This window comes from Eufriesea mexicana, unplaced genomic scaffold (assembly GCF_001483705.2).
Source record: "Eufriesea mexicana isolate 0111107269 unplaced genomic scaffold, ASM148370v2 scaffold5561, whole genome shotgun sequence".
NCBI classification, from domain to species: Eukaryota; Metazoa; Arthropoda; class Insecta; order Hymenoptera; family Apidae; genus Eufriesea; species Eufriesea mexicana.
The window spans coordinates 228,312-240,752 of record NW_016913558.1 but is presented as its reverse complement, the minus strand read 5'-3'; the positions used below and the strand labels follow the sequence as shown (position 1 = coordinate 240,752).

General features: G+C 32.4%; 3 protein-coding genes across 3 annotated transcripts in view; 2 read left to right on the top strand and 1 right to left on the bottom strand.

Annotated features, from left to right (window-relative positions):
* Positions 1 to 1,064: 1,064 nt before the first annotated feature.
* spn-F (C2H2-type zinc binding domain-containing protein spindle-F) lies at positions 1,065 to 2,525 on the top strand. The gene is made up of 5 exons (XM_017906558.1): positions 1,065 to 1,331; positions 1,416 to 1,683; positions 1,761 to 1,852; positions 1,925 to 2,114; positions 2,188 to 2,525. Exons 1-5 carry the CDS (start codon positions 1,110 to 1,112, stop codon positions 2,451 to 2,453), a joined length of 1,038 nt encoding a protein of 345 aa, XP_017762047.1. The 5' UTR covers positions 1,065 to 1,109; the 3' UTR covers positions 2,454 to 2,525.
* Positions 2,526 to 2,841: 316 nt separating this feature from the next.
* Positions 2,842 to 3,933, bottom strand: mRpL32 (mitochondrial ribosomal protein L32). The gene is made up of 4 exons (XM_017906579.1): positions 3,810 to 3,933; positions 3,344 to 3,592; positions 3,127 to 3,269; positions 2,842 to 3,034 (listed from the first exon to the last, which is right to left on the bottom strand). Exons 1-4 carry the CDS (start codon positions 3,898 to 3,900, stop codon positions 2,897 to 2,899), a joined length of 621 nt encoding a protein of 206 aa, XP_017762068.1. The 5' UTR covers positions 3,901 to 3,933; the 3' UTR covers positions 2,842 to 2,896.
* Positions 3,934 to 4,299: 366 nt separating this feature from the next.
* qless (decaprenyl diphosphate synthase subunit 1 qless) overlaps positions 4,300 to 12,441 on the top strand; it is an 82,789-nt gene continuing 74,647 nt past the window's right edge. The window contains exon 1 of the mRNA XM_017906578.1: positions 4,300 to 4,695. Coding sequence (XP_017762067.1) covers positions 4,540 to 4,695 — 156 coding nt within the window. The 5' untranslated portion in view covers positions 4,300 to 4,539. The remainder of the gene's footprint in view (positions 4,696 to 12,441) is intronic.

Below are 12,441 nucleotides of genomic sequence, written 5' to 3'. Positions count from 1 at the left end.
TATTCAAGATGAATGCTTACATAATATTTATTCGTCGTTTTAATGTTCAATTTGAAATATCCATGTAAGTAAAATTTGAAAATTACTAAAGATCAAATTTAATTAAGTTATTAACCAATTCGTTTTCATTTCATAAAGCTGATATAAATAGTCGATTATAATTTCTAATTAATAGAAGAAATTATAATTTTTATTTACATAGTTATCCGTTTTATCGACTGTGATAAAAAATAGATATAAATTTCTATATAATCAGCAATCGATATATTATGAAAAAATGATAAATTTTTAAATATTGTATTAAACACTTAAAAATTGATTAATTTGAAAATTATTTCACTGTCTTTATTTTATTATCAATTCCACTAAAATATGTGAAGTATGTTTACTCGTTACCTTATGAGTTTTTGTGTCCATGCCCTGAATTACCGATTGCACAAACAATTAGATTTTCTTATGCCGTGGACAAAATATAAAATAGATCCATCGCTCAATGTATTTTGCATCACACGGTCTAGGAAGTCTGGAGCCACTTACCATTTTAGTGCATTTTCAATGTTACCAATTATGTGTAGAGTAAGCTGCCATCACAAACATACTATCTGTGTCACGACTGGAACACAGGCGAGGTATACTCGAGGTATACTATGTTATCATACATATTTTTTATGGATATATCGTATTGTATAATAAATCGATAATATTGGAAGTGACACGAGAATGATAAAGGGGATTACCCCGAATTGTGTGATACAAATTTATGATATGTGATAAATCTGTCTTACATGTCATCTGTGTTAAAATTTCAGTACTGTTACCAACAAATCATATACTAGTTTGAAATTGCTAAAATTAACTTAACCTAAGCTAATACCCTTATTGTGACATTTGTTAGCCTAATTATTATCTACCAACCTCTTTTTCAATTCATATGAAATTTTTAGTTTATCGAAATGTAGGTAAATAGAAAGAATATTTACTGTTTATATGTTTTCCACGTCTGTGATGTAAAGTAACAAAAACTTTAATTTACTGCTAATTTTAATAACTGTCAAATAGTGAAATTGTAATTTTAGTTTTATTAATTACATTATTACAATATAATTGACATGGAGCAATCAGAGACTTTAGATCATGAAAAGTTTGGTTCTTATCATGCTTTATTAGTTGCATTTAAAACTATGAATGAACGTTGTCAACAATTAGAAATAAGATTAGCTACCGTTGAAGAAGAAAATATGTGTTTGAGACTCGAATGTGGAAAGGATGAATCTGCAGCCATTACAAAAGTTAATGATAATAGCGAGAAAAGTATTGTACAAACTTTAAAGGTTTGTACAATATACATGTTAATATATAAAATGTATGTATGTTATATTGTATTATATTATATTTTAATATATCTTGGTTTTCAGGAAAAAATAGAAGAGCTTAAAAAACAGAAGTCTCAGCTTACTCATCAGGTTTATATGGTGGCAGCAGAAAATCGACAATTATGGAAAAGATTAAATAAATTGACAAGAGCTAATAAAACTTTAGGAAGTCAATTAACAAAAATCTCTGATACGCTTAAGCAACATTCTCCGGCACAACCATCAGATATTGTGTCTTATAATTTTTGGGATATTTATAATTCTACTAGGGATGATAATAATCAGCAACATACATTAACTACAAGCAATGGTTTATACTTAAATATAACTTGTTTAATAATTGGAATTTGTATCAAATTATATAATATTGCACATATTTTGATATAGGTGAGAAAGAACAAAGTTTAGAAGAAATATCACTTCGACTCATAAATAGTATTATGTTAGAAAAGTCAGATCTTGAACAGCAGTATGCAGAGGTAACCAAATAATTAGATTCTGTTTCCTTCTATTGAATTATAGTTCTCTTTAGTTGATAATTATTTCTGTAGATGGTTGAATTACATAATAGTACTGAATTGGACTTACAAAATATGGGTTTTACTTATCCAGAAGATTCGGATACAGACTTAGAATTATTGAAACAACATGATATTGAATTGTCACAGATGGAAAATACATTATTAGTACAAAAAATTAAACTCGAAAGTACACTAAAAAATTTTAAGAAAAAGAAAGAAGGTATAAATAAATAACAACTATATTATAAGTGAAATCGTTTAAAAAGGAACTAATCTTAAAAACAATTTTACAGGATTAATGTGTAATAACTGCCGTATAAATGCAAATAAAAAAATGTGTCAAGCAGGTACTCAATTTAATTTCAATGAGTGTATTAAAGAACATGGCGCAACTCAAACCAGTCTTCAAACATCAAGCCTACCTATGGAAAAGTGTTCCAATTTAGTAGATAATGCAGATCAAGATAATCAGATTTGTCCACTATGTGGCTCGTTTTATGGGAAAGCTACTTCATTTATAGAATTTCATGAACATGTTTTAAGTCATTTTAACAAATAAGTACTGACTGATAGTTTTGATCAAGGTGGAGTGTGTGGTAAAGAATAATGCCTTTCAAACAATAAATGTAAATATCATGTACTTTATGAAAAGTATATTAATTTCTACAGAATTAGAAATGTTTTTCATTATTTAAATTTGCAGACTGTTAATTCAGAAGAGATTTAATGAAGTTACTATAGTGTATAGAGGTGGTGATTTAATACGTGATTTAATATATAATTATAACTATATAAATAACGTGATTGTTATTTATATTATACTTATTTTCATATTAATGAATTACAAAGATAAAATAAGGATTTAGAATGTTGTAAAGAGATATATGTACATATATAATTGTAATGTCACATTTTAAGAATAAAGTAACAATTGTCAATATTGTGGTTTATTTAAATTTGTTTAATGCAAATAAAAACAGGTTATAAATACAAAATAATAATTTAATCCTGCTTGATATTATCTGAATCTTTATCTATAGGTGTTACTTCTGATTCAGGCAATTCCTCTGATATTGGCTGGAGTAAATTTGCACTAAACCAATCAGGCCTCTTTTTATTCAGTTCTACAATTCTTTGATTCTATAAAAATGTAATTGTAAATTATGTATAAAAATCAGAAACAATTTATTTTATAAACATATTATTAAGTAATATACGCAAATGCAATATACCTTCCAAAAGTTATCTTTCAGTTTTTCTCTTTCTCCTTGATATAGTACAATGACATTCTGCTCAACAGGATCTAATTTCAATGAATCTTGTATAGCTTCCTGCATTTCTTTTGTTTCCTTTTTTACTATTTCATAACAATATCCTATAAAAATTAGAAAAAATGAAATTTGTGATATGACAAACGATAGTTATTTAAATATGTATTATATATATTACCGCAAAGTGTGCCGGCTATATAATCATGACCACATTTTCTACACATTAATATATTTGTTTTTGGAACAAATGGTTTCCAATTATATTTAGGAACACCAAACCTTCTGGAAAGACGCTTTTCTATAGTTCGTCGTTTAGTAGGTGCAGCCCACAAAACTGCTTCTTTTAAGGTATCCTTTATGGATAATCCAGGAAAATTGGTGGGTTGTACTTGATTTATAGCATTATATTCAATTGCGTATAAATTGCCTATATAAAGTATAAATAAAATTTTGTAATAATAAGAAGAATGTAAAAAATCATTATATTCAAATATATAACACTGAATATTTTTTGATATTTACAAATAATCTAAATTTGTAATAATTTGAAGAGGTTACAAACAATAAAAAACACAAAACATCTCATTTATAATGTATCAATATAATTAAATTTAAATGCAATATATAAGTATATTTTTTATTACCTGGTGGAAATTTGTGACCTAATATAACATTAATTGCTTGATCAAATGTTTTAAATACTCGACATAACCTAGCAAAAATTCCGTTCGCCATGTTTAAAGTATTCCATAGATTACAACAATTAGTATAAATCGAAACTAAGGCAAATATGTGATGTTAAGGATAATTTACATATAGAAATTCACAAAATTGAATAACGTTTATTTAATTTCTACATATAAATAATTTTGTCATTTTAATTCTTCTAATTATTCATAAGTTATTTTCGAAATTTATTTTCCACGCTATACTAAAAAAAAATTAACGTGAAACTTAATTAGTTTCATTAATTTTAAGATAAATCATTATAAAAAGTATTGATAATACAAAATCTATTAATGGCTACTGAATAAATAAACCGTTAAACAATGTATATGTATATATGTATATATATATACACATGTACAGATTTAAATGGTAAACAATATAGATATCAATTAGAGGTCGCTAATAGACTTTCGATTTAACATTCTTTTGAAAGTCTGTCGATAGGGTCTTTGGGATTACTTAATGATTAAAATTACTCCCGATTTATATTGTTGTTCCCACTAATGCCGCGCAAAGCAAGTGTATTTACAATTGGGGACGGGAAAGGGAAAAATGGGTGGGGAAATGATTTTGAAGTATCGGTGGGGCTAGTGGAACTCGAAAGTCTTCACAAGTCGTGTGACTCGGCTCACTACAGTTTTCGCTATGGCGTGTATAGGGTCGAGTAGGCTCTGTGCTCGTGCAGAGAAATTGTGCCAGTTTGGACATTTCGCCCAATTACGAAGGAAAGTTTCAACGACATGTGTCAAGTCACGACCTAGAATCGAGCATTCAACTAGCACTTTGGTTCAACATTGTCAGGTATGTTAATTTTACTTCTTGGCACTGTTACGGTTTAAGAAAAATATTATTTATAATCATTATAGTTGCAATATAATCGTAGATTACCTCTGTGTCTACATAGTATTTTGTAAAATAAGCATAAAATTCCATTATTTCATTCATGTTCAGTCAAATATTAGCTAGAATATCTCTGTTGTTACTCACATAACCTGTCTTTCATATAGAATATAAAAATCTTTTTACGTTATTACACTCGGTATTTTGTAGTTTCCTGCATTAATTTTTGCTTATAATTACGAAAAAGAAATAAAAACGATACTCTATACCAATAAAATGCATGAAACAAAGAATTATAGTCTATTTCGCAGATTTCGTAAATTACGTAATGTCTACAAAAAAGTGTGGGTAAATCGTATTCCTTTACCAAGAAATTTCAGTCTAGTATTTCGGAAAATGAGCAACTATTTGTCTTATGTTCATTTTTATTTTCATAGTGTAAACGTAAATTCATAAAACAAGCAGTGAAACATTCGTAATATCGCAAACAAAATTCACGAAACCACGTTTTTATTCTGCTTACCTGTCAGCTGTTTCTAGCAGACGACTTATCTGCTGTCTGCTACCGACGTTTATCATTTTCTGTCTATAAAGCAACATCGTTTTGAAGTAACTAACAATTCTCACTGGGAATATATTCAAAAATTATATTTCTAATTATGACTTACTATTTTTCTATTAATATCGTCCAATTACGTTTACAATGTTGTTTAAACTTTATATTGACTATGCTAGCGGCGCGTGACCGTCAAACGCATGCGCAGTAGGCAAATTTGAATTTATTCTTCGTACTTCGTGCAGTGCAAACATAGAAGAATCATCGTTTACGGTAGCCGTTACATACGTCATTCAAAGTAAATTAGTATATTAATAATAACCTTATGTCTCAAACATTATATATCCTATACTAAAAATTTAATTTTTCATTTCCACAATTTCTACTCACGCTTCAATTTCTACCCCAACAATCTCTAACGAAAGTTTTCCATAAATCGTTCCGCGAACGGCAAAATGAATTGCACGACTTTCTCTGCTCGAAAGTGACACAGAGACCGGATTTTGAAATCTCTTTCGATAGCTCGCAAATCGAATAGTTCGTCACGTCGACGACGGTTAATAGTCGTACACGATTATTACGCAAGTCTTAGGCAAATGACGACTGTTTGGGATGGTTCATCACACAGAGGATTGTACCTCCGATCCCATCGATGGTCAATATTAACGAAATGAGTGGGAACCGGTCGCGATGACGACGGGACGAATTTCAAGTCTCGTAAGTAGGCTAACTGGCCCGTGAGATATCCCTCTTCGAGCATGGTTAACCCATGGAATCCACGCTCTTGACTTTCTCGGCTCGTTCAGCTGTACGCCGCGTATATAGGTGTCTGCTGTTACTCACTGATTCTCCAACCAACAATTTTGTACCTTTTATAAGAGCAACATGTTTATCGTAATACTACCGAAATTTAAATTGCTCCAAATTTGATTGTTCCCATAACAATTATGGTGCGTTAATGATTTATCAGAGCTTCGTTGTAGGTTTATTTTTATAAAAGTGAAAATTACAATAGGATTATAAAATTCCCAGTATTTCCTTTTTTCTTTTTTTTTCTTTTTATAAAAATTTGTTTATATCCCTGTCTTATTTTACATTTAACCCTGTTACGTTAGTGTTAAGTTAGACACAAAGCGTGTGCTGTACAGCACTTTCACTCGATTAATTAAACATTTTAAATGCAAACAAGTGACTAATACAATTGAGTTACATTCGCAATTATCTTTCCCAATTTGCTGAAAAATTCCGGAAAAAATTTGATAAATATTGCTTCACTTTTCTTCCTAAATTTCTCTTTGTTATTTAATCCCACCAAGTGATTCTTTTGTCTCCGAAATTACATCCTGTATTCGTAACTATTAATCTGTAATTATTCATCAAAATTTCCCACATTTATAAGGGTGTATTTCCTCTAAAAAATTACACGAAAAATCTGGATAAAAATTTCTTTGATATTTTTCTAAAGCACTCTTTGCTATTAAATTCCATACCACTTTGTTACGTCTATGTAAATCACAAATTACAGTACATTCGCGTTTACTCGAATTAAAATCGTCCCAGGGAAATGCAATTTCTTTTCAAAAAATTTCTGATTTCATACAGAAATTGATTTTATTTTTAATTGTTTTCAAATTAATTTTTAATTTATAGTAATCGTATTGCTGTATTTATTTAATAACAATAAGGTTATTAATGGCTACTGTGGTATTTAAATGCCACTTTAATGGGGTAGGTCGATCTGGATTATTTCGATGCTGAAAATTTATTCGAATTGTTCGTTAGAATTTACCAGGTCATCGTATGAAATCGATAAACCCCGTTGATGCAGATGCAAGGTCATTAACACCGATTCTATTTGCAAATCCTGTTTCCCAATCGTGGTCACTCTCCATATCTCGCGTACAATAAGGGAGATTTCCTTCATTGACGCACGGCGTTTATGCTTTTGACATTCCACTCTCGTGAACATTTGCACGTGTGTGAGCACGCACAGGAATGCATGAATAGTTTTACAATGCGATTATTGTTAAATTACTGCGCATCGCGTTCGATGAGCCAGCCAATAAATTAACATAGAGAACCTGCGTCGGCCTTTTTGATACGTTCGGCCTAATTTCATTAGAGACATCATTAATCGACGATAGTGAGTCATGCATGGGGATATTCAGAAAGTTCTTGGCGACTTTTAAACGTACACAGAAGATGTATCTTCTATATAATCGTATTTTTATTGGGTAAGGGAAAGGTTTGAATTGTAAAAGTACTATCTTTTTTTTTATTTTATCGAAGCTGTTAGATTTGTGAAATTTTTGAAATAACGTCTGATTTAGAAGCGATGTACACGTGTATTTGTATTATCATTTAATTTTGTTGTGTTTATTTGTTATATAATTTTTGGAATCATTTATTTTTGGGAATAATTAGTTTCGACTTCTCATATCGAGGTGAAATTATTAATAAGTAAGGAAAATTATGGTTATAGAGAGTTATAGTTAATAATAAATCTTTTAAATAATAAATCAAAAATTTCTGGATTAATTTATTTCTGGGAATAATTACTTTCGATTTCTCATATCGAGGCAAAGTTATTAATAAGTAATGAAAATTACGGTTATAGAGAGTTATAGTTAATAATAAATCTTTTAAATAATAAATCAAAAATTTCTGGATTAATTTATTTCTGGGAATAATTACTTTCGATTTCTCATATCGAGGCAAAGTTATTAATAAGTAATATAAATTACGGTTATAGAGATAATATAGTTAATAATAAATTCATTGAAGACAACTGTTTTACATATCTTGTAGGAAATCGGTGTTTCCTGTTATGAAAATTCAGTTGTAATAATTTTACAAAATTTACGAAATTTTATTGTAATTAGGGATATTTAATTGTAGTTTTTAAATTCTTTGAAACCTATTAGTTTCAATTAGTAACGTGTATTGTTTATTACATTATTTAATTATTATAGTTAGTATAGTTACTTCGGAATTCTTGAAATGTATCACACATTTATACATAACATATGTATACATATCATTGGTATTTCACGTTGCTTCCAACATGGATGTTCACCTGAATTTCTTCTTTAACGTCATTATAGTTGCTGGCCGCTTGTACAAGGTCATGTCCATTACATTTCACCTTGAAGACTTTCCCTAGCTATGATGGTGTTGCCTTCTCCATGGTACCCATCAGAAGCGATCGAATCGACTGAATTACATCCAAGATAATTTATAAAGATTAATTGGAATTTTTCATCCCTTTTATTCCACTTGGTCGATCTCTGTATAATTTTTAATACATAATATATTATATAACCATTAATATACAATTGTTATATTAATCTATTTTATGTAAACTTATTTAATATTCACGATTAAGTTCGCCTTTATTGCAATAAATTCATACATTTGTATTATTCGAAACCATTGCAGGAATTTAATCGAAGACTAGTTAATATTCGAATTAATGTTCAAAATTACTTTATTATTTAGATATATAGGTTATTCAAGATTCTCGAGACTTATTAATTACTTTCAAGACTTCGTTCTAAAATCTGCCAATTAATTTTGCAAGTTAACCCTTTGCACTCGACGATCTTTTCGTTACAGAAACATAGTAATTCGAAGACTTTCTGCCACAAGGTCGGCGATATTTTCAAAATGGTAAATCAGAAGTGCAAATTAATTGTAAGACGTAGAATTATTTTATCTCGATATTCCACGCGTTGTTGAGCAATTTTAAATTCGAGATATTAATTAACAACGATCTTTAGAATCTGATTAAATATGGCGACTGAGAGCAAAGGGTTAACACAATATAACTATACAATACAACACTGCGTTATCATCGTTCTCATTAGCAATTAATTATTACAAATATTATTTTCCACGCGCAAAGAATTATTCGTAAAGAAAGATACACATGCTTCTCATAATTACCATCATTAGTAGCCGCCTTCGAACGGAAATTACCAGTTTCTGAGACACGTTTCGTAGACAAGTACCCTAGTCTACATGCCGAAACGTCTAGTACTATTAAACACGGTTTCCGTTTCTCCTTTTTCAGCTAGCCTAGCGAAATCACGTTATAATTAGCCTATCTCTCGAGGTACCTAAATGACGAGGTAGCGGAAGGATTGTTTCGATATCAGGGACCGGTCTGTGATTCATATTCCTTCGATTCTTCATGAACTGAATACCTACGGACGAAAAACCATCGATCTCTTGAAATTAGAGTCATAATTGTGGCCCCCCTCACGGGGTATTTTATATTTTTATATCGAGAGCCCCGTTGTTTTCGGCCTAGTCTGTTGCGGTTCCTATGATCGATTGGTGTCCTATGGTGCTGGTCTGTTGGTATCCCTGTGTTCGTCGTTGCTATTGATAGGGTAGTAGATAGAAGGACGACAGGAAATGGAATGGATGCGTTTCGACCCAGGTCTGCTAGTGGACTCATCAGTAAGGCATTCTTCTAGCAGGCCAATACGTTCAATGCGTCAGAAACAATAATATACCTATAAAAACAGAACCGAAATTTCTACTTTCATACATTACATGACATACACAATTCACACAACACCTCAATCGTTACACGCATACTCATTTATCACGATAACCTGAATCCATTAGATTCTATGCATCAGTATGCTTCCTATGCACACTTGTCCCCTTTCCTTACTGACATCGCTGCTTTATTATATCTTAATACATATATATCCAAAATCTGTGTTAACTGTTACATCTAAAAAACCTAACCTAATCTGATCTATCCTAACCTAATTTAACCTAACCTAATCTAACGTAACCATTTCCACAGTAGTGGCTGGTATTAGCCCCTGTCGGCATGAAAAGGCCTAGAAGCGAATCTGCTTGCGGTCATAGGAGCCAAGACGACATATGGTATCTAGATAAATCGATTAAAAGACGACAGTGCAGTTTATCCTGCTTTGTCATCATCTCGCAATTGCGATTCGATGATAGACACGCTGGAGTTCGAACTGTAAGCTAAGACTGGGTAACCATGAGAGTCGTGGTTCTAGTGCTACTGCAGTTCGCATGATTGCACGTGTGAGTGGTCCGAGCAGACCTGTTCTGTGGCATTATTGGATGGCATTAGCTTGCGTCGACGAGGAAAGGTTCAAGGATCAGCTTCTTCGCTGCTAGGGAGTTATGATGGCACTATTCCACTGGTAGAAGATTGGCAGGGAAGATTCGGTGGCTAGGATGGTCCAGGAAAGTTCTTCCATTTGGCTTCGAAATCTATTCCATCTGTTTGACATTAATATCGTAAGAGTGAGAGGTAAGGAGGAATTGGGGTGGGCATGAACAGCACGAAGAACTCGGTTTTGAATTTAATGAGGATAATGTATGTTTAAAACGTGAACTATTGCTTGGTACAGTTTGAAGCTAGTCTAATTCTACAACTGATACTAAGTATTTGGTCTAATCTACGAATTCTGACTTTGATACTGACTCACAATCAGTTACTCTGACTGTAAACTCTAACTTTGCACACATTCGTGTTGTCCCCACTGACAATCACTCTTGGGTCTTAAAAATATTCTACAATATCTGCAAATGAAGCCTACAAATGAATTTCTAGCCCGGGAAAACAGGGTCGTTCGATTCCGTGGAGTCCAAATGGCTGTGTCACGTTTTGGATCGAATGATCTAGGTTTTGCTGTGGATTCTAGGGTCCTGAGTCTGTGTCTTGGGAGAACAGGTGGATTGTAGGTTAATTCGGAAGCGTCGAGGTGCGAGCTATTCTACTTATCATCTCTTGATTATTGCCAGCTGGCTAGTTTGCTGGTTTTGTATAGGTTTCTTAGACACAGAGGAAAGTTTGGAAACTCTCACGAGTGCTCCATCTTCTTGCGTTGCATTATGCGTTTTTATTTGGTATTAGTCGACATCAGTGATCGATTTTGCAGTATTACTGTGGTTAATTAGTGAATTATTGTGGTTTACTGGCATTACGAGTTTGTCAGGATAGAGCTAGATCTAGATTGATCTTTTAGATATAAAATTTGGAAACTTTTTTAAATACCACATCACATGATCTCGTTTGTCATCTATGCTGTAGTACCTAGAAGAGTGAATTATAGTGGTAGACATAGGATTGGTTAAAACTATTAGTCTGCCAGGATAGAGCTAGATTGAAGTTAGGGTAGTTAGTAGTTAACTAGCCTATCTCTGAGTTTTATGTCAAAACTGGAATCAACGAAAATTCTTCTTCTTCTATTTAAAAAATATTTTATTCGATGAAGGAAGTGGACCTTGTTCTTCTTATTCCTCAATATATAGATTGGGAAGAGAATATGATCGTCAATGAAAATCCTGACAAAAATTTGCTATCACTTGGACCTACATTGAACCTTCTGCTAATTTTATTCTTAACACTTCATGGACCAAGTGTTTGCCATAATCGGTGACCTGTTCAGTGATGCAAATTAAATACGATGCTGTTTATTTCCTGGAATGTTGCGTTTATACTCTTTCATCAAGAGCCAAAGGTCATTCGGTGATTACTCATCCGAATATGATTATTCCGCATAGCAGTCTAATTAATATCTCGCAGAGCAGACTTCCTTCAGCTGGTGAAAGATTTGTGATCCTTGTAAAATAACAGGAAGACCTTTCGTGGCAACAGAACTGCTAGTTGACCTTTCTTCTCTTAAATTTCTTGCGCTCCTTGACGCCGGTGTATATACTGGCAGCCTTTGCCTGCCCATGGTCACTGGTAATGACACAGTGGTGCAGACCCCGCAACCCGGAGGTTCAGCAACTTAAGTTAAACCTGTCCAATAACCTGCAAGGTGAATGCAAGGTTTTTCCAAGTCACGCGCATTCCACGGACATCGCTGCTCCTGGAACTGAAGGCTGCAGAGAGGAACCAGTAACGTCTTTTATCGTAAATTCGCTGCGATCTATAGTCGTCTGATGGAGACTTGACCTCGTTGTACACGAAAACGATGAGCAACGAGATAATAACAATGGTTTCGGAGCCTCCTGCCGTGTGAACTCGACATTTTCGGTCGTCTGACAGACAGTTGTATGAAATAGTAGGTTAACACGTTGGTTGGATAGACCAGTCAATGCCGAGGGGCTTGTGGGAAACCAACGGTGCTGGGATTAATGAACATGCC